The sequence below is a fragment of the Coregonus clupeaformis genome, chromosome 25 (assembly GCF_020615455.1).
Source record: "Coregonus clupeaformis isolate EN_2021a chromosome 25, ASM2061545v1, whole genome shotgun sequence".
NCBI lineage: Eukaryota > Metazoa > Chordata > Actinopteri > Salmoniformes > Salmonidae > Coregonus > Coregonus clupeaformis.
The window spans coordinates 33,991,271-34,013,118 of NC_059216.1; the positions used below are offsets into that span (position 1 = coordinate 33,991,271).

At 41.3% G+C, this 21,848-nt stretch overlaps 1 protein-coding gene across 20 annotated transcripts in view; it reads left to right on the forward strand.

Annotated features, from left to right (window-relative positions):
- The window catches only part of nrxn3a (neurexin 3a), a 504,060-nt gene that overhangs the window by 418,548 nt on the left and 63,664 nt on the right, over window positions 1-21,848 (forward strand). For all 20 annotated transcript variants that reach the window (XR_006657440.1, XR_006657442.1, XR_005995385.2 and 17 more), the window contains 2 exons: window positions 16,535-16,624; window positions 18,194-18,501. Coding sequence is in view for 16 of the 20 variants with exons in the window: in XM_041848285.2 (XP_041704219.2) it covers window positions 16,535-16,624; window positions 18,194-18,501 (398 nt within the window). In the remaining 4 variants the exon portion in view is untranslated. The remainder of the gene's footprint in view (window positions 1-16,534; window positions 16,625-18,193; window positions 18,502-21,848) is intronic.

Consider the following 21,848-nt stretch of genomic DNA (forward strand, 5'->3'; position numbering starts at 1 on the left):
ACAGAGACCCAATCAGCTGACTCCAGGAAAGAGAAATGTGTGAGTGCATATATAAATAAGTCAAGCTGTTGCAAGAGAAAATAACAGGTGTGTGATCAGGTAGTTTTGTCCCCTGCGATGGCAGAGAAAAAGGAAGCTATGAAAAGTGAAGACTGTATTTAAGAGACAAGAGAGAAAATGGGGAGATGGACAATGGAGGAGGAGACAGGTGAATGCACAAATGAGTAACTTGGTATCTGGGTAAAATGATTGAGGAAGAGAGAAAAAGAGAGCTGGAGAGAAGGGTGAAGGACAGAACAAAGGCAAGGTCAACAAGACTGGAAGGAAGCTCTGAAAGACACACAGAGACACGGTCATAAGACCAGTGATGACATTAGACAGCCGTAGACAACACTCAAAGACGTTAAAGGTGATTAGGAATACTGTCTGATTGCAGGAAATCCATGGAAAGTTTACATTTCAACACCAAGACCGTGTATTTTGCCAACAGTATATTTCAGTAGTAGCATAAATGTACAGTATATACCCATGAGCTCCAAAAGTATTGGGACAGGGATTTTTTTTGTTATTTTGGCTCTGTACTCCAACACTTTGGATTTGAAATGATAGTGCAGACTGTCAGCTTTAATTTGAGGGTATTTTCATCCATATCAAGTGTACCGTTTAGAAATTACAGCACTTTTTGTACATAGTCCCCCCATTTTGGGGGACCAAAAGCATTGGGACAAATTCACTTATACGCGTATTAAAGTAATAAAAAGTTAAAGCTGCAATATGTAACTTTTTGGGCGACCTGACCTAATTCACATAGAAATGTAAGTTATAGATCTGTCATTCTCATTGAAAGCAAGTCTAAGAAGCGGTAGATCTGTTCTAAGTGCGCTATTTCTATACTTCCAGGTCTTAAGTTTAGTTTCTGTGTCTTTTACTTTAAGTTTTGTACACCAGCTTCAAATACTGAAAATACATTTTTTTTGGTTATGAAAAAGATATTTCACAGTGATTTAGATGGTACAATGATTCTCTACACTGTACTTTCTTATTTTTATTTTATTTTTATTTTTATTTTTATTTTTATTTTTTATTTTTTTTTATTCGGGGGGATGCACTGTACTTTCTTGATTTGTCACATAAACTGAAATTAGGCAAACTATTAGAATTTTAGCAACCAGAAAATGGCGGAGCGATTTCTGTATTTGGGCCCATATTCATAGCACGCAATTACTCCATCAAGCTTTTGACTTTACAAATGGACGCATTTTCTGTTTGTTTTTATTGTGTTTCAGATTATTTTGTGCCCAATAGAAATGAATGGTAAGTAATGCATTGTGTCATTTTGGAGTCACTTGTATTGTAAATAAGAATAGAATATATTTCTAAACACTTAATGTGGATGCTACCATGATTATAGATAATAATACATTTGACTCCAAAATGACACAATACATTATTTACCATTCATTTGTATTGGGCACAAAATAATCTGAAACACAACCAAAACAAACAGAAAATGCATCCAACAAACGTGTAGAGTCACAAGCTTGATGTAGTCATTGCGTGCTATGAATATGGGACCAAATACTACACCTTTTACTGCTTTAATACCCATATAAGTGAATTTGTCCCAATACTTTTGGTCCCCAAAATGGGGGGACTATGTACAAAAAGTGCTGTAACTTCTAAACGGTTCAACCGATAGGGATGAAAATACCCTCAAATTAAAGCTGTCAGTCTCTACTTTAACCTCATAGTCATTGTATTATCCAAAGTGCTGGAGTACAGAGCCACAACAACAAAGAATGTGTCACTGTCCCAATACTTTTGGAGCTCACTGTATATTCTGTGTAGTATATTTCTGTAAGGACATCAGACAGCCTTTGTGAGGCCAGTGCCATCCAGGCTGTGTGATGCATGGTGATGTCCCTATGTCTGCCTCAGCCTCCCCTCCAGGCCTCAGTGTCAGTAATAGCCAGCGACAGCGGGGAAAATGGTTGTCAATTACCTCAGCCATTGGGCTGTTCTGTCCTGTTACCCGGGTTACGCTGGCCCGGGTCCCCGCGTGTGGCAGTCAAATCACTGGATCATTTTGCTGGCGTCGGGGAGCTGCGGGACGGCGTGTGGTGAACAATTTCTCTGGAACTGCTGACTGCTCATGATGGAAAAGACACAGACAGGCTCATCTCACGCATATACACTTGCACATTCAATTTTGAGAATGCATGTTATGACATGGTAAAGGTTGTCGTCGTTGTGAACACAGATAGTCTTTGGACGTTCTAGAAAGATGCTAGATTGACTTTGGTGTTAGCTTATGATTTAGCCTGTTTGGCTGTTGTTCAGTTGGTTTTTGATATACTTTTGGTGTCACATTACTGATTTAATTGTAGTTAATTATGGGGCTTAGATAGACCACTGTTTTGTTGTTGTGTCCGTAGTGTTTTCACTGTGTCTAGTATACTGTTGATTCTGCTTCAAAACCCCATCGCCATTTTTAATGATCCTTCTGAAAAGCCCATTCTTGTTGCCTTGGGGCAGGAAAGGCAGGAAAGGCCCCGAGCCGACTAGGCGAAAAATCTTTAAATGTACCCTTGAGCAAGGCACTCAACCCTAGTTGCTCCCATCTGCTAAATGACTAAAATTGTAAATGTAAACTGTAAAATGACTACCCAAAAGGCACTCTTCATACAATGACCCAGAAGCACAACGTTATACAATGCTACAGTTGCTAGGCACATTCAGCACATGATCAGAAAAGCCCTTTATTTTGTGATTCTGCGACCTCTACGTTTGAAAAATCTACTTCTTGCCTCTAATTCCCATATTATTTCACAGCCATTTAATACAGAGTTATCCCGCGAATTTTCCTTTATCTATTCTCACCAAAATATGTAGTACTTTAAACTTCATTTGCTCCCTTTCCGCTCAACAGAACATTCATTCCTGTGTGTATGCATGTTTGTGAATAGGTTCCCCCTCCTTATAGCATATGAAGAGGTGGTTTAGTATTTTCTTTGTATTTATTAGGATCCCCGTTAGCTGCTGACAATGCAGCAGCTACTCTTCCTGGGGTCCAAACAGGAATGAAACAATATATTATAATAAAACAATACATCAAACTAAACATTGTGCATTATGCATATGTACATCGCTCCATTCCTACAGATTGACAGTATAAAATGTACAATATTACAGTAATACAACATTGCAATATTTACAATATGTGGGTGTGTGTACAGTGCGTGTGTTAGAGTGTGTGTGCGTATGTGTGTGTGTGTCTCTTCACAGTCCGCGTTGTGTTGTTTTATGTTTTTTAAATCTGATTTTATTGCTCACTTGAGTTACTTGATGGGGAAGAGATTTCCATGTAGTACTGTGCGTTTCCCAGACTCTATTCTAGACTTGGGGACTGTGAAGAGACCCCTGCTGGTATGTCTTATGGGGTATGTATGAGTGTCTGAGAAGTGTGTTAGCTGTTTGAACAGACAGTTTGATGCTTTCAAAAATGTCAATACCTCTCACAAAGACAAGTAGTCAATCTCTCCTCTACTTTGAGCCAGGAGAGATTGACATGCATGTTATTGATTTAAGGGCCAGATGTGCTTCTCTGCTCTAGGCTAACTGTAATTTGCCTATGTCCTTCTTTTTGTCATTTTACCATATAACTGGGCAGTAGTCCAGGTTTGATAAAACTAGGGCCTGTAGGACTTGTGTTGTTGATTGTGATGTCAAGAAAGCAGAGCAGCGCTTTATCACAGACAGACCTCTCCCCATTTTAGCTACCGTTGAATCAATATGTTTTGACCGTGTCAGTTTACAATCTAGGGTTACACCAAGCAGTTTAGTCTCCTCAATTGCCTCATTATTCATTTCAAGATTTAGATGAGGTTTAGGGTTTAGTGAATGATTTGTCACAAATACAATGTTTTTAGATTTGATATATTTAGGACTAGCTTATTACTAGCCACCTATTCTAAAACCAACTGCATCTCTTTGTTAAGTGTTGCAGTGATTTCACTTGCTGTGGTGGCTGACGTGTATAATGTGGAGTCATCAGCATACAAAGACACACAGGCTTTACTCAAGGCTAGTTGTAGGTCATTAGTAAAAATATTAAAAAGTAAGGGGCCAAGACCGCTACGTTGAAGTATGCCAAACTCTACCTGGTTTACGTTCCCCCTACAGAGTTCCATCTCACTTATGGGAGCCAGCCATGCAGATATGATATGTTGTAATCCCACAGGAACTAGCTTAGAGAAACACTTTTTCAGCTCAGCCATGGTCTGCATGCTAAGATGCCGGCGTGGTAGTCGGTGGGAAAGGAGGGTGCAGAGGGACAGCTTCCAAGGAAGGATTTTGAGCACTTAATTATGACACTTTATCATGTCAAAGCTATGACAGCAATTTCTGAGAATAGAGTATAGAGAAGAAAAGTCTGTTTATAAGTTTTAGGGTGCAGAGATACTGTAAGTAAGGCTTTTCAGGACTATATTACTGCAAAAGACTGTCATGTAGACAGTGTCAGTTGTCCTGATCAGACTACATAGTTGGGCAAAACTCATATCCCAATGACTAACTTTAATAGGAAACCTTAACAATGTTCCTTCGTTCCCTCCCTTTAGGGTTTTTCTGTATTCTATTCAGAACCACTCGTTCTGTTCAGGTAGTACTAAAGCATTCCAAACAGTGGTTCATTGCCTCTGAGTTTTCTTGTCCGTGAGGTATACAGTGAGGGAAAAAAGTATTTGATCCCCTGCTGATTTTGAACGTTTGCCCACTGACAAAGAAATGATCAGTCTATAATTTTAATGGTAGGTTTATTTGAACAGTGAGAGACAGAATAACAACAACAAAAATGTCAAAAATGTTATGAATTGATTTGCATTTTAATGAGGGAAATAAGTGTTTGACCCCCTCTCAATCAGAAAGATTTCTGGCTCCCAGGTGTCTTTTATACAGGTAACGAGCTGAGATTAGGAGCACACTCTTAAAGGGAGTGCTCCTAATCTCAGCTTGTTACCTGTATAAAAGACACCTGTCCACAGAAGCAATCAATCAATCAGATTCCAAACTCTCCACCATGGGAGGATCTTGTCAATGATCTCAAGGCAGCTGGGACCATAGTCACCAAGAAAACAATTGGTAACACACTACGCCGTGAAGGACTGAAATCCTGCAGAGCCCGCAAGGTCCCCCTGCTCAAGAAAGCACATATACAGGCCCATCTGAAGTTCGCCAATGAACATCTGAATGATTCAGAGGAGAACTGGGTGAAAGTGTTGTGGTCAGATGAGACCAAAATCGAGCTTTTTGGCATCAACTCAACTCGCCGTGTTTGGAGGAGGAGGAATGCTGCCTATGACCCCAAGAACACCATCCCCACCGTCAAACATGGAGGTGGAAACATTATGCTTTGGGGGTAATTTTCTGCTAAGGGGACAGGACAACTTCACCGCATCAAAGGGACGATGGACGGGGCCATGTACCGTCAAATCTTGGGTGAGAACCTCCTTCCCTCAGCCAGGGCATTGAAAATGGGTCGTGGATGGGTATTCCAGCATGACAATGACCCAAAACACATGGCCAAGGCAACAAAGGAGTGGCTCAAGAAGAAGCACATTAAAGTCCTGGAGTGGCCTAGCCAGTCTCCAGACCTTAATCCCATAGAAAATCTGTGGAGGGAGCTGTAGGTTCGAGTTGCCAAACCTTAGTGACTTGGAGAAGATCTGCAAAGATGAGTGGGACAAAATGTGTGCAAACCTGGTGGCCAACTACAAGAGACGTCTGACCTCTGTGATTGCCAACAAGGGTTTTGCCACCAAGTACTAAGTCATGTTTTGCAGAGGGGTCAAATACTTATTTCCCTAATTAAAATGCAAATCAATTTTTAACATTTTTGACATGCGTTTTTGGGGATTATTTTGTTGTTATTCTGTCTCTCACTGTTCAAATAAACCTACCATTAAAATTATAGACAGATCATGTCTTTGTCAGTGGGCAAACGTACAAAATCATCAGGGGATCAAATACTTTTTCCCTCACTGTAGCTAGTAGGCTTGGGCAGTATACCGTATATAATGTATACCGAGGTATTTTAAAATGCCCACGGTATGATTTTCAATACCATCAATTTTTGTTATTTTTAAATAAATACCTGAAGTAAACTTGTGCACTAGGTTAATAGATAAAGCAGATTGCGTTCTTCATTTCGTCTGTTGTATTATTTTTTCATTATGAAGCTGTTCCCTTAAGCAGCTGATTGAGCCAGCCACATGGCATGTTTGTTTACAAAGAGCACACATAGCAAATGGAAGCTTTCGTGATGTGATGATCCATTGTTGTACAGCTCAATGAAGGTGATCAAGTTGCTCTTGAAATTCACTATTGTTTTCCAGCTAAATATCTTATAAATATAAGTTTAACTATCTAAGATGTGCCACATAAATTCTCTCCAGCTCAGGGCTCCAGCTATGCATTTGGTTTGCTAATTTGCTAGCTAAATGGCTAGCATGGAAGATCAAGCTTCTTGGTTACAGCAGAGACGATCAATCACCTAATGGATCAAGATCCCTGCTGGGGAGTTGAGGTGTCTGTCCTTGCAGTTAGTTTATGTTCGCTTAGGCTTGTTATCATTTAGCTAGCATCCACTATGGGAATTCACTAGTACTTTGTTAGCATTTGTTAGCATAATTATTATAATAAAAAAATGTACGCTTGGAAATAAATAATTTCCCCTTGTGTGCACTGCTGGTAATACCGTATACCCCGGTATGGTACAGGAACAGTATGAAGGTATGAAAATCTGGATATCGCCCAACCCTAATAGCTAGAGAGATGGGGATCGATTACCAGAGTCACGCTTGTTGTGGAGAAGAGAGGAATGGAGAAAAGAGAAAGAGAAGAAATACTCTGCGGCAAATTGCCTTGAAAAAGCAGCACCTCATCCTAGCTTATCAGGAGCTGCATTCAAAAGACACACTGCATGTTTGAGGATGATTGCTTTCATTTGCACAGGCCCCCTGTTTCATACGAATGAAGCTGCGCTTCGTCTGAGCCACTCTGTGACAGTAACACCGGCGCAGGTTTATTTTCCCTCTAGCTTTCTGCAACTGGCTCGACACACAATGGAGACAAGGGAGCGGAACGCTATAGCATGCCTCTGAGGCCAGCTCCTCCCCTTTGACTGGCAAAAGGCATCAAGCTGGCATCTCAGATCTTGATAAGTAGGGAGAATTGACCTCCTATCAAGAGTGATCAGATTGATATATAGGTCTGTCAGCCTATGGCTCCATCTGGGAGATGATACGGAGGAGTCTACCGTGCCCGGGGACGTTCCGCTCTCTTCTTGGTATCGGGAACGCGTGTCCATGATCTGGAGGGAGGAGGAGAGCAATACGATGGTCCATGTGAGACCTTTGATGCTGCCTTACGCACTGCAGAACAGTTCACAACATGGACCCAACTCTGTCACTTTCAGAAAACCTGACAATACATACATTTTCTCAAAGGGGGAGAGAGAGAGAGAAAGCTAGATAGAGAGAGGTGGTGTGGTTGGATAAGAAACACCTTGGGCCACCTTTATCTGCAGAGGATTTAAGGTAATGGTGTCGTGGATAAATACTTGTGTACCCTACAAGCCAAATACAATTACTGCTATCGAAAACAGAATCTCCCGCCCCTATAAATCTCTGCTGAGGGCCGCGGGGAATGGAGGAATGGAGGGAGGAAGGGATGGAGGGAAGGGGGAGAGATAAGCCTTTCAGTATGAGCCAGGCATCTAATCCTGCGATTTAAATGAGAGCAGTGTGGATGGCCAGATAAAGGACCCGGGCTGCCATTGTCTCCTGGAGATACTGAGGGGAAATCTTCCAGAATGAGGCTCCCATTTCCATGGGCAAGGCAGTCAGCATTAAGGAGAGTGAAGAGAGGGGAGGGGGGATGGAGGGGGAGGGACTGAGCAAGGGGAGAGGGAGAGAGGGAGAGAGCGAGACGGCCCTCTGGGAGAGTCAGAGAGCCCTGCGCAAATGAATTCTGTCAGTGGTTCCACTCAGGGAGGAAATGTAAGGGGAAGAAAGAGAGAATTTTAGATGTAAGCCTATAGAATTAAGAGAGTGGTAATAGAGAGAGAGGTAGTGTGGGATGGTGAGCAGGACTGATAGAGAGTGAGGGATAAACATAGACCCACACACACACAGTCCAGGCATAAGATTGCTTTCCATAGCAATCACAAGGGTGATTGGGTGAATGAATCATTATGAAAATGATATGCCTCCTGTTTTGTATAGAGGCGAAAGAAACGCACACCTATTTCAGGCGAGGTGCTGGCTAACGGAGTAGAACACTTGAAAAAGAAAAGGAAAGCCGCACACTCCAGGAACTCAGATGCAATAATTGAATATCCTAATAACCAACGTTTCGACAGACAAGCTGTCTTCATCAGGGTATAATGACAAACACTGAGGGTCACTAGTTTATATAGTGTCAAAGGACACACGCAGGTGTCTGTAATCATGGCGGGGTGTAGCCTAATAGCATTGGATAATTCACAGATAAACAGAACATACAAAAAAAATGGATAGCATACGATCATAGATACAACTTGGCTACATAGGCCCACAAACATTTACAATGAATAGCAAAATCACAATAATCACAAGAATGGCTTCAAATCAAAGTCTACGTTGAGACCGAAGGGAGCAAGGGTCTTTAAATTAAAGATCCAGGCCGCCTCTCGTTTTAACAATAAGTTGTCGAGGTCACCCCCTCTCCTAGGGAGGGTGACATGTTCGATGCCGATATAACGTAGGGACAAAATCGAGTGGGCAGCGACTGGGTATGTCGAGTTTTTGCACCTAATGGTGCTACGATGTTCCGAGATTCGTACATTTAATTCGCACTTTGTTTTTCCCACATAATCTTTACCACAAGGACAAATTATAAGATAAATAACTGCCTTAGTGGAGCACGTAATAACACCTTTGATTGGGATCTGTTTCCCTGTTTGCGGGTGTTTAAAGGATCTACATTTGTAAGTGCCATTGCATTGAGCGCAGCCGTTACACTTGTAGTTTCCATCCGGTAGAGGCGTAAATAGACGTTGTGCAGGGATATTTAGGGGTGGTAAATCCGAGTTTACCAATACAACCAAGGGAGGGTCCAAAAACACATTACCAATACTGTCATCGGATCTTAGAATGTGCCAATGTTTGTGAAATATTCCCTTATTTGTTCAGAGCACTTTGAATAGCGTGTAGTTAGAACACAAGAATGCTTCTTTTTGCGAGACTGTCCCTGAAAGAGGTCAAGTCTCGATTTGTTTTGAATTTTCTCAATGGCAGTATTAATCTGACCATTTTTGTACCCCCTCTCCTTGAATTTTCTTTGCGTCTTAGCCATATTTCGGTCGAAATCTGATAGTTTTTTACAAATTCCTTTGATTAGACAGAATTGGCTGTAGGGCAAACTGTTTTTCAAGGGAAGTGGGTGACAACTATCAGCCCTCAACAAACTGTTACGATCAGTAGGTTTCCTGTAAAGATCAGTGTATAGAACATTATCCTCACACAAAATCAGAAGATCAAGGAAACTGATTTGACGTGTGTCAGATTGCATAGTAAATCTCAGGTGCTCAGAACAAGAGTTAAGAAAAGCATAGAATGCCTGGAGCTGTTTTAAGTCACCCCTCAATAGAACAAAAATATCATCAATGTACCGTTTCCAAATAATAATGTTAGGCAAGAAAACATTTTTGAGAGGATTGAAAATTGACTGTTTCTCAATGTAACCCACATACAAATTAGCATAGTTAGGAGCCATAGGGGATCCCATAGCAGTACCCTTCGTCTGATTAAAGAAATAATTTAGAAACATGAAGTAGTTGTGTGTGAGTACTATTTCAGCCAGTGTTAAAATGAATGCACTGGAAGGTAGTTCATTTGGGTCACGTTGCAGATTATTTTTTTTCCATGGCTTCAATACCGCCCTCGTGTGGAATATTCGTATATAACAACTCAACATCAAAAGTAACTAACAAGGTATTATCAGGGAGAGGATCAAGAGATTCAATAATAGAGATCATACTGCTGGTGTCCTTTACAAAGGAGGGGAGCTGTTCTGCAAGTGGTCTAATAAAAAAGTTAACAAAGGTTGATAAAGGGGTTGTTACTGCATCAATGGCCGCTACAATAGGGCGCCCTGGAGGTTTTGTAACATTCTTGTGTAATTTTGGCAATTTTAGGGTGTTGAATAGTCAAAAAATCTTGTTCTTTTTTGGTGATTTGACCAGAACTGAAATACCCATCTAGGACAGTAAAGATAGTGTTCTGAAATTGGGAAGTGGGGTCACTTCTGACTTTCTTGTAAAAGGTGTTGTCAAGCAGTTGTCTGTGACACTCATTTACATAAACTGTCCTATCCATGAGTACAACCGACCTACCCTTATCAGCAGGGCGGGTAAGAACTGACGTATCGGATTGTAAATCAAGCAAAGCTTGTTTTTCATCCTTGGGTACATTTTGAAATGATATGTACTCCTGTTTGTTCTTAAGGAGATTACCAACATATTTTTCAACGAGTCTGCAATATGTCTCAATAGAATGATTGCGATTGGCTGGAGGTACAAAATAACTCTTACTTCTGAAAGGAGTCGGAGTAGATGCAGGTGAGCCACCTACATGTTAAGTTGAAATATCACGATTAGGGTAGCTAAAGTATTCCCCTAAATGGATGTTTCTAAAAAACTTAAGCATGTCTACCTTAACATCGAAATCGTTGCACTGAGTTGTAGGCACAAAAGATAACCCTTTATTAAGCAAGGAGACATGGGCTGGACTCAATATCTTGCTTGATAAATTAAAGACACTCAGTCCCGTGGGTTCTGGGACCGTGTGAACGGTCCCCTCTGCCTCTGATAGTCATTTCTTCTTACCCCTTCGGGTACGGCATCTCGTCGGTACGCGTGACCGCGGCCACCTCCGCGCTTCTGTCAGTCCAGTCTCTCATTGGATAAAAAACTGGCACTGGAAGCGGATGAGGCGCTAGTTGTAGAGCGTTGGTCAGACGGGAGTGGATAGAAGTTAGCGGCCTCCCTCCTGCATCTGTCATGGAGAGGAGGAGCAGGACTTATTTTGTCAGGGTTTCTCCAGAAGTAGACTTTGTCCACGGCCTCCTGTTTTGACAGTAACTGATGCAAATATAAACTGCATCATGCAATAAGTATAGAGGCATCCATAATGTCTTACTCCGCCTTTCTCTTTGTTCTATATCTTGAAATGCTGTCAGTCTTCAGACAGTAACACCAATGAAAGGTGACATCTATGGGACTGATGCTATTTTAGTGCCTGGGAAGGATCTATTTAATTTGTAAAGCAATTTGACAACATCTGGGCTTCATTTATAAACCTTGCATAGGTACAAAATATACCCCAAAATGTGTGTGCGCCAGTTTTCACGCAAAGGTTGACATTTATTTAAAAAAAATACTTGACGTGAGAATGTTCTCACCTCCCCGCAAACTTTAGACCATGCCTACGCCCATTTTCAAGTGGTTGAAATATTGTATTGCAAGCTGGCAAGTAAGTATTTTGTGCAAATGGGGGATATGATGAAAAGCTTATTCATAAAAAAAACTTAAAACAGGATAACATATTAACAAGAATGCAACCATTTGCCATTAGTGAGAAGAGCTCAAATCTATGTTTTATAATTAGACATAGGAATCTTATAATTAGACATAGGAATATTTTTCCAATTTTATTTTCGTAACCATTACAGAATATATTCCTTACCTTTTCTGGCCATGATGGGTTCATTAGGGAAGGAGCCATACAACAAATTACCATGTGCATCTCTCATTTAATTGGACCTAGTAGCCTAGTAAATATATAGGCTATATGTATTTCAAGTTTTGCAATATCATAGCTGATCTTTTACAGTGAAGTAGGCCTATGTATCAAGTTTCAAGTTGTTATTGTCACATGCACAAGTACAGTAAAATGCCATTTTTTGCTTGCTCTTTCCCAACAATGCAGTAATTAATATCAGTAGTACTATAAAAATATATATTAAAAAGTCAAGTAGATTAAAAACACACAATAAATATTTTTTTTGGGCCTGCCCTACAATGTTTTAGAATTTGCTGGCAGTGACAGTCCATCATATTTAGATTGGGGGAAAAGTCGATATGAAACATTGTTGAATTCAAACGTTCTGCTGACACGTCCATGACAATGTACCATTGTTTTCTCTTTCAGAAATGGACACGATCCTTTACCAGATACAGCATAAATTACTGCTAAAGATGAAAACATTCTGCCAACACAGTAAATAGACTGGTATGGGAAATATCTCAGAGCCTACACTAAGGCAGGATATGTAAACCCAATAATCTATTGATTAACTAAATATTGAACAACAATTTGTCTTCTGCATGCCACGGCCTAATGCCAATAGTTCCACATTATACAGCAAATAAAGGACGTTGTTGGCACCATAAAAGGTGAATGGAGGCGTTTTCCAGGCGGAGTTTTAATGCCTCGTTCACGCTTGCACAGTTTTCGACATCTGGTTTATAACGGGAAACATGCATTTGTATGGCATACTTTTTACGGCAAGTTTATACGTCTCAATATTTGTGTACTTGGGCAGACTTTTCAGAAATGGCACATGCAGAAATTGAGTGTGAAATTTATGCAACAGTTATAAATAAGGCCCCTGTAGAGCATCTGACATACAGCAGGCAGGGTAAAGAGCATGAAACACACACATACAGACACATACACACTCAACACGCACACACACAGCCACCTGCTGTCTACCTACAGTTGCTTGCGAAAGTATTCACCCCCCTTGGCATTTTTCCTATTATATGTTGCCTTAGAACCTGGAATTAAAATGGATTTTTTGGGGGTTTGTATCATTTGATTTACACAACATGCCTACAACTTTGAAGATGCAAAATATTTTTTATTGTGAAACAAACAAGAAATAAGACAAAAAAATAGAAAACTTGAGCATGCATAACTATTCACCCCCCCAAAGTCAATACTTTGTAGAGCCACCTTTTGCAGCAATTACAGCTGCAAGTCTCTTGGGGTATGTCTCTATAAGCTTGGCACATCCAGCCACTGGGAATTTTGCCCATTCTTCAAGGCAAAACTGCTCCAGCTCCTCTGCTGTTGAGCTTTGCTGCTCCTTCAGGGTTATTTTTGGTCTCTTTGTTGCTTCTCTGATTAATGCCCTCCTTGCCTGGTCCATGAGTTTTGGTGGGCGGCCCTCTCTTGGCAGTGTCATGAGCCTCTCACTCCACCGGGTTACCACCTTATTTTCTTCCACTCTGCTCACCACTCTCTCTACTCAGCCTAACTAGCTCCACCTGTCCCTGCTCTGCTCGGCTCTAATTACTCTGCCAGCTGCGCTGCATTACCCACTAACCTCTCCCAGTATTTATAGCCCTGTCTTTCAGCTCTCCTTTGTCAGATCGTCTGCAAAGCTCACACCCGGAACCTGTTTGCTCGCGCTTCTGGCTCACCCTGGTTTTGTGACCCCGGACCTGCCTGGTTTTTGGATACTCTTCTGCCTCAGGAGATCCAGACCTGCTTCTGCCATTACGACTCCTGACTACTCTTCAATCCCGGTAACTCTGACCAGCCTTCTGCCTTGCTACTACGTATTTTGGATTTCCCTTGAACTGTACTGCTGCCTGGTTTCATTCCGCCCCGTTGTGTCTGTGTTTCCTCCCCCCAGGACTTCTGGACCACCAACCACCGGCGTCATCGGACGCATCGCTGCCACTGGGGGGAGGCACAGACCCAGCACATCGGACGGGATAACCCCTGGAGCCTTCACTCACTCCCTACATCCCTTTCCCCTTAAGTTTAAATAAACTTTCTGGTGTGACGCAATTGTGGTCCTCTTGTCGTCTGTCTGAACCGTGACAGGCAGGTTTGTTGTGGTGCCAATTTTTTGGATGGGTTCCGCTGGTGTACAGCAATCTTTACGTCATACCACAGATTCTCAATTGGAATGAGATCTGGGCTTTGACTAGGCCATTGAGGTGTTGGTTTGCGCCAGACATAGCGTTTTCCTTGATAGGCAAAAACCTCAATTTTAGTCTCATCTGACCAGAGTACCTTCTTCCATATGTTTGGGGCATCTCCAACATGCCTTTTGCTTATTTTTTTCTTTAAGCAATTACTTTTTTCTGGACACTCTTCCGGAAAACCCAGCTCTGTTGAGTGTACGGCTTAAAGTTGTCCTATGGATAGATACTCCAATCTCTGCTGTTGAGCTTTGCTGCTCCTTCAGGGTTATTTTTGGTCTCTTTGTTGCTTCTCTGATTAATGCCCTCCTTGCCTGGTCCATGAGTTTTGGTGGGCGGCCCTCTCTTGGCAGGTTTGTTGTGGTGCCAATTTTTTTATAATGGATTTAATTGTGCTCCGTTGGATGTTCAAAGTTTCTGATATTTTTTTATAACCCAACCCTGATCTGTACTTCTCCACAACTTTGTCCCTGACCTGTTTGGAGAGCTCCTTGGTCTTCATGGTGCTGCTTGCTTGGTGGTGCCCCTTGCTTAGTGGTGTTGCAGACTCTGGGGCCTTTCAGAACAGGTGTATATATACTAAGATCATGTGACAGATCATGTGACACTTATATTGCACACAGGTGGACTTTATTTAACTAATTATGTGACTTCTGAAGGTAATTGGTTGCACCCCGCCTTATCTTAGCTCATTGGTCACCATAGCAACACCCACCCATAGTATGCGCTCCAGCAGGTATATCTCACTGGTCATCCCCAAAGCCAACACCTCCTTTGGCCGCCATTCCTTCCAGTTCTCTGCTGCCAATGACTGGAATGAACTGCAAAAATCTCTGAAGCTGGAGACTCATATCTCCCTCACTAACTTTAAGCATCAGTTGTCAGAACAGCTTACCGATCACTGCACCTGTACACAGCCCATTTGTAATTAGCCAACCAACTACCTCATCCCCATATTGTGCTCATTTGCACCCCAGTATCTCTATTTGCACATCATCTTCTGCACATCTATCACTCCAGTGTTAATACTAAATTGTAATTATTTTGCACTATGGCCTATTTATTGCCTTACCTCCATAACTTACTACATTTGCACACACTGTATATAGATTTTCTATTTTTTTATTGTGTTATTGACTGTACGTTTTGTTTATCCCATGTGTAACTCTGTGTTGTTGTTTTTATCGCCCTGTTTTGCTTTATCTTGGCCAGGTCGCAGTTGTAAATGAGAACTTGTTCTCAACTGTCCTACCTGGTTAAATAAATGTGAAATAAAATAAAATACAACATTTAGGGGCTTCATAGCAAAGGGGGTGAATACATATGCACGCACCACTTTTCCGTTATTTATTTTTTTGAATTTTTTGAATTTTTTTTATTAATTTTTTTCACTTAACCAATTTGGACTATTTTGTGTATGTCAATTACATTAAATCCAAATAAAAATCCATTTAAATTACAGGTTGTAAAGCAACAAAATAGGAAAAATGTACTTTTGCAAGGCACTGTATCTTTGCAGAAGGCTCAAATGAGGTCTCTCTTTCGGGGATAGAAAAGGAGGGAATATACTTGGTAGGGGTGCTCACTTTGGGTAGGCCCTCAGGTACCCCTGTCTCTTTGGGGTCCTGGAATTTGGTTCCTACCTTGGTTCCTTTGGTTCCTACCCCGTGGCAGCTTGTCTCCCCATGGGGTTCCTTGTCTCCCATCACAATTTGACTCTGGTGTAGAAACAGCAGGCGTTAACAGATACCCATCCTAAAACATCCAAAAGCATATTCAACCCTATTCCTTTGCCACCCCTACTGTACCACCTCCATTTGCCCTAAAGTCCTTTTCCTGTTTCCCAGCATGGTGTGTAAATGCACACACGCACGCACATGCACACACGCTAAACCTTCTTTGAGTACTGAGGTGAACTGGTTTCTGGGGAAGAAAAAGCAAATGCTGTCCAGTGAAAATTGTTATTATCACAGCTTTACTCCTATTTTTTGTTCTTAATGTTGGATTTGAAGAATGCAAAAAAAAAATTCACCTTAATGCCCATGAACTGTCTGCTAATAGTATGAAATGGTTGCATGGTGAATGTGCATTGGAAGGGTCTGTTAACTGTTATTAGTTTTAAGATACTTGAATACACTTCATCCCATGAGAAACAAATGCTGGTTTTTATGAAGGCTCAGTTCTAAATATCTTTGTCAATGTTTAAATGAATGCAAAAATATAGAGGCGCTTCTGTCGCCTGTGAGTAAAGCCTCGTGAAAACCAGCAGAGCAGCAAATGACCTATTTTTGTTATCACTTTATTTATAACACTTCACCTATCTCATAAACAAGACATAAATTCTAACCTGCAATTAAAAGTGTTAAACTTTTTTTAAATGCTTGCATGAAAATGAAAACAAAAGTTTGAAGTGAGCATGTGTTAAAATGTGTTAAAATGCCTGATGCCAAATGCATACTGTTTTCTAAATGTTTTAAATGTTTTTTAAACTTTAAACAGCGACAACCGATAGTGAACGCCTTGAAATTGCCACTAAGAAATTCCCATTGAAATACGCCCGGCCAGTAGTGGATTGGCTACAAGAGAAAGGTAACCTTAACACAACATCTAACTTTTAAATTCTCTTCTATTGAACTCAACATTTAACTTTTTATTTTTGCATTTGCCTGCTGAACTGTTGCTGATGCTTTGAATTTATTTTACCACTTTAAAATATGATTTTAACATGACCTAATAACTTCCTAACCTAATTTTCTTTCTCAATTCGAATACATTTGATTTGATTTTGTTACCCAAGTTAATTACCCAAATAAATATCATGGTAATTCATAATTCATAATCACTCTACTCAGTTAAAGGGACTGCTATTGTAGATAATATTTCATCCTATCTCATATTACACATGGAAATATTATTTCATATACTCTACATCTTGAATCCTTCGAAAAATAGCTTTACGATAAAACAGAAATAACATAAAGTTCAAGTATTTCCTAAAGTCCCTTTAACATCCATTTAAACTTGAATGCCATTTTCAACATGTTGTTGTACATCTACAATATTGAGTCAGTTAATAATCTTTTGATGTACAATCATTTATTCATTTATTATTTCAGTAACCAGAATGCAATGTTAATGATATTGGAGAATGATTGCATCAAACTGGGTAAACGATTTGCTAACAGGTTAACAATTTACTCCATTCTTGCTAAATTGAACATTACAATTTGTAGGTTTCATTTTTTGTTGTTTTAGGTTTCAAATATACACTTATTCAAGATGTTGTGTATCGGGTGATGTTACTTAGATTTCTTAGATTTTACATGTATATATCCTTTCAGTAATAATTGTACCCATTTGAAACTCGAAAGCCCCTTGTACTGCTTTTCTCTTTCAGATTCCTGCCCTTCTGATTCATACCTTTGGTATTAGTCCTAGCCTTTTAAACATTAGTTCCTTCCTCTGCTTTCAGGCTTCAGCATTTGCCTTAGCCTTTTAAATATTGGTTCCTACCCCAGTCTTCATCTTCTTAGCTATGGCATTAGCTCTAGACTTTTTAGATGCAGCTGATCAGAGGCTGCCCCAAAGGGCCAGTTTGAGGAGACAGACATAAAGCTTTGACCTTTTCTCCTCCTTTCCATCCTCCTCTCTCCTCTCCTCCCTCAGCCTCAGATCACAACCCGTAATCTCGTAATTACAGCTAACAACACGATGACCTTTCTACAGTGAATCAATCCTGGGAGACATCACCCTTGTAGCCAGAAGTGTTGACCCTGTATATTTGGGGTTAGCTCCCTGGGCACAGGCTAGTTATAGCCTCTTCAGTTGACCTTTCTTTGTAGTTTCACCTTAAAGGTTTTTACAACCGACCTCATCGTGACCTCTACAATATACTGTAAGGACCATTTCATTGTCAAGGACTCATAAGTACACATAGTGATGCACGCACGCACGCACGCACGCACACACACACACACAATGAGGTCATGGCAGACCAACATTTATCATATGAAGCTCGAGCTTTGAGTCAACCAACATCTCCTCCCATTTCAAGATCAGTTTGGACACGGAAAAAAAACAAAATAGAAACCTTATTTTGCTACTCAGTACCTTGATATTCCTTGATGTGAATGACCTCTGTCTGGTTCCATTCTCTAGGCCGGCAGCTAACGATATTCAACACCCAGGCCACAGTCACCATCGGTGGCAGCGACCGCAGTCGGCCCTTCCAGGGTCAGCTATCCGGCCTCTACTACAACGGCCTCAAGGTCCTCAACATGGCTGCCGAGGGCAACCTCAACATCAAGATCAACGGCAGTGTCCGATTGGTGGGCGACGTGCCCTCTGTGGCCGGGTCGGCTCGCACCACCGCCCAGCCCCCCGAGATGTCCACCACCTTTATCGAGACCACCACCACCATGTCCACCACCACCACCCGCAAGCACCGCTCCTCTCCCACCATACAGGTAGGTCCTGGGGACGGGGAGTAGAGGATGGGGGGCTATCAACGGGCGGAGGTGGTGATAGGGTGAGGTAGAACATGAGAGAGGAGGGTAGGGTTAGGGATGCTGGGCATTCCTTTGACAAATCAAGACACCCATGTAAGTGTTACATTTATTAATGTGGATACCACCATTGGCATAGAAAATATCTCTATTCACATATTTATGTTATTATTGTTATGTGACTGGGGATATACAGATTATGTCATGCTAACCTGCGAATACATGCATACAGCCATATCAACAGCATAGAGATTACCAGCCACATACCAGCGTATACTATATGTGCTCCATACATGTCCCCTGAACAGCTGCGTTTCAAGGACCACGACAGCCCCATCCTCTCCCCAGAGACAGAGGCTCAGAGACCCTGTGGTCTAGATGGAGAAATTAGCTCAAAGCCCTTCATCATCTTTACACCACAAATAACCACATAGCCCAGATAGCATTTTTATTTTTTTGGTAATGAGGCCAGGAAAGGGAAAGCTATGGAAAACTTACATGTCTGTCAGACCTATGGGTTGAAATACTATTTTTAATTATTCAAATACTTTATCTGTGCTTGATTGAGCTTGCCTGGTTTGATGGACTAATAGAATTGTTACAAAATAGAAAACCCCACCGATCTGGCACTTTCTCGAGCAAACACTCAATGTTTTTGAAAGATTTCAAATAGTATTAGATTAGATTAGATGATTAGATTAGTTTATTAGTCACATGCACAGGGTCACAGATGTAATCGCAGGGTACAGTGAAATTCAGATGCTCCGAGCCCCAACAGTGCAGGTAAAAAAAAGAGAAGTGAAGTATTTGAACCAAGGTCTGTGTCTGTTCATTCCGTTTCTGGGAAACAGAGAGAGAGTTATTGTCACGCTTACCCAGGTGTGTTCAGGTGTGCTAGGTGTTTTAAATATTATGCAAACCATTGTGTACAAAGCCCTGCATGTTTTCAAGCACAGTCAGCCACTGTATCAGGTGTCTGTTGGGATGGTTTGTTCAGGGCCAGGTGTGGTTATGGGTGCTTTGATTTTCAGGTAACTTCAATGAGTGTTTTTTTGTATACCAGACTTTCCCAATTCCTTATCTACTGGACATCTATGAAATATTATATTAATATTACACATGGAAATATAAAATAGTAACAAATAGTGAACAAAAATATAAATGCAACAATTTCAACAATTTTACTGAGTTACAGTTCATATAAAGAAAACAGTCAATTGAAAAAATTCATTAGGCCCTAATCTATGGATTTCACATGACTGGGCAGGGGTGCAGCGATGGGGAGCCAGGCCCAGACAATCAGAATGAGTTTTTCCGAAGAAAGGGCTTTATTACAGACAGAAATACTCCTCAGTTTCATCAGCTGCCGGGTGGCTGGTCTCAGACGATCTTGCAGGTGAAGAAGCTGGATGTGGAGGTCCTGGGCTGGCGTGGTTACACGTGGTCTGCGGTTGTGAGTCTGGTTGAAAGTACTGCCAAATTCTCTAAAGCAACGTTGGAGGTGGCTTATGGATTCAATAAAACCATTTCCTCAGCAATCTACAAACATAATGACAAAGCAAAAACAGGTTTTTAGAAATGTTTGCAAATGTATTAATAACAAAAAACAGAAACACTTTGCTATGAGACTTGAAATTGAGCTCAGGTGCATCCTGTTTCCATTGATCATCCTTGAAATGTTTCTACAACTTGATTGGAGTCCACCTGTGGTAAATTCAATTGATTGGACATGATTTGGAAAGGCACACACCTGCCTATATAAGGTCCCACAGTGGACAGTGCATGTCAGAGAAAGAAACCAAGCCATGAGGTCGAAGGAATTGTCTGTAGAGCTCTGAGACAGGATTGTGTTGAGGCACAGATCTGGGGAAGGGTACCAAAAAATGTATGAGCATTTAAGGTCCCCAAGAACACAGTGGCCTCCATCATTCTTAAATGGAAGAAGGTTGGAACCACAAAGACTCTTCCTAGAGCTGGCCGTCTGGCCAAACTGAGCAATCGGGGGAGAAGGGCGTTGGTCAGGGAGGTGACCAAGAACCCGATGGTCACTCTGTGGAGATGGGAGAACCTTCCAGAAGGAGAACCATCTCTGCAGCACTCCACCAATTAGACCTTTATGGTAGAGTGGCCAGATGAAGCCACTCCTCAGTAAAAGGCACATGACAGCCCGCTTGGAGTTTGCCAAAATGCACCTAAAGACTCTCAGACTATGAGAAACAAGATTATCTGGTCTGATAAAACCAAGATTGAACTCTTTGGCCGGAATACTAAGCATCACGTCTGGAGGAAACCTGGCACCATCCCTACGGTGAAGCATGGTGGTTACAGCATCATGCTGTGGGGATGTTTTTCAGAGACAGGGACTGGGAGACTAGTCAGGATTGAGGCAAAGATGAACGGAGCAAAGTACAGAGAGAACCTTGATGAAAACCTGCTCCAGAGCACTCAAGACCTCAGACTGGGCGAAGACTCACCTTCCAACAGGACAACGACCCTAAGCACACAGCCAAGACAACGTAGTGGCTTCGGAACAAGTCTCTGAATGTCCTTGAGTGGCCCAGCCAGAGCCTGGATTTGAACCCGATCGAACATCTCTGGAGAGACCTGAAAATAGCTGTGCAGCAATGCTCCCCATCCAACTTGACAGAGCTTGAGAGGATCTGCAGAGAAGAATGGGAGAAACTCCCCAAATACAGGTGTGCGAAGCTTGTAGTGTCATACCCAAGAAGATTCTAGGCTTTAATCGCTGCCAAAGGTGCTTCAACAAAGTACTGAGTAAAGGGTCTGAATACTTATGTAAATATGACATTTAAGTTTTTTATTTTTAATCAATTAGCAGGAATTTCTAAAAACCTGTTTTTGCTTTGTCATTATGGGGTATTGTGTGTAGATTGATAAGGGGTAAAAAACGATTTAATCAATTTTAGAATAAGGCTGTAACCTAAGAAAATGTGGAAAAAGTCAATGTGTCTGAATAGTTTCCGAAGGCGCTGTACGTAATGTCAGGATTCAATTTTTGTCTTAGTATACTGTATGTGTCCCCTCCACAAAAAAATATATAAAATAATAATAATCGAAAAGCATCTTCATTCCAACTGACCTCCATCTCTCTCTCTCTCTCTCTCTCTCTCTCTCTCTCTCTCTCTCTCTCTCTCTCTCTCTCTCGCTCTCTCCGGCTGTCTAAATCAAAACGCTTTACAAACACATTTCAGCTTGGAGCCAATAAAAGTCTGTGGCTGAGTAAAAACATAATCATGTTGACCATTTCATAGGTGCCCTGGAGAACAAATGGACCTGGCTAGTGGTCA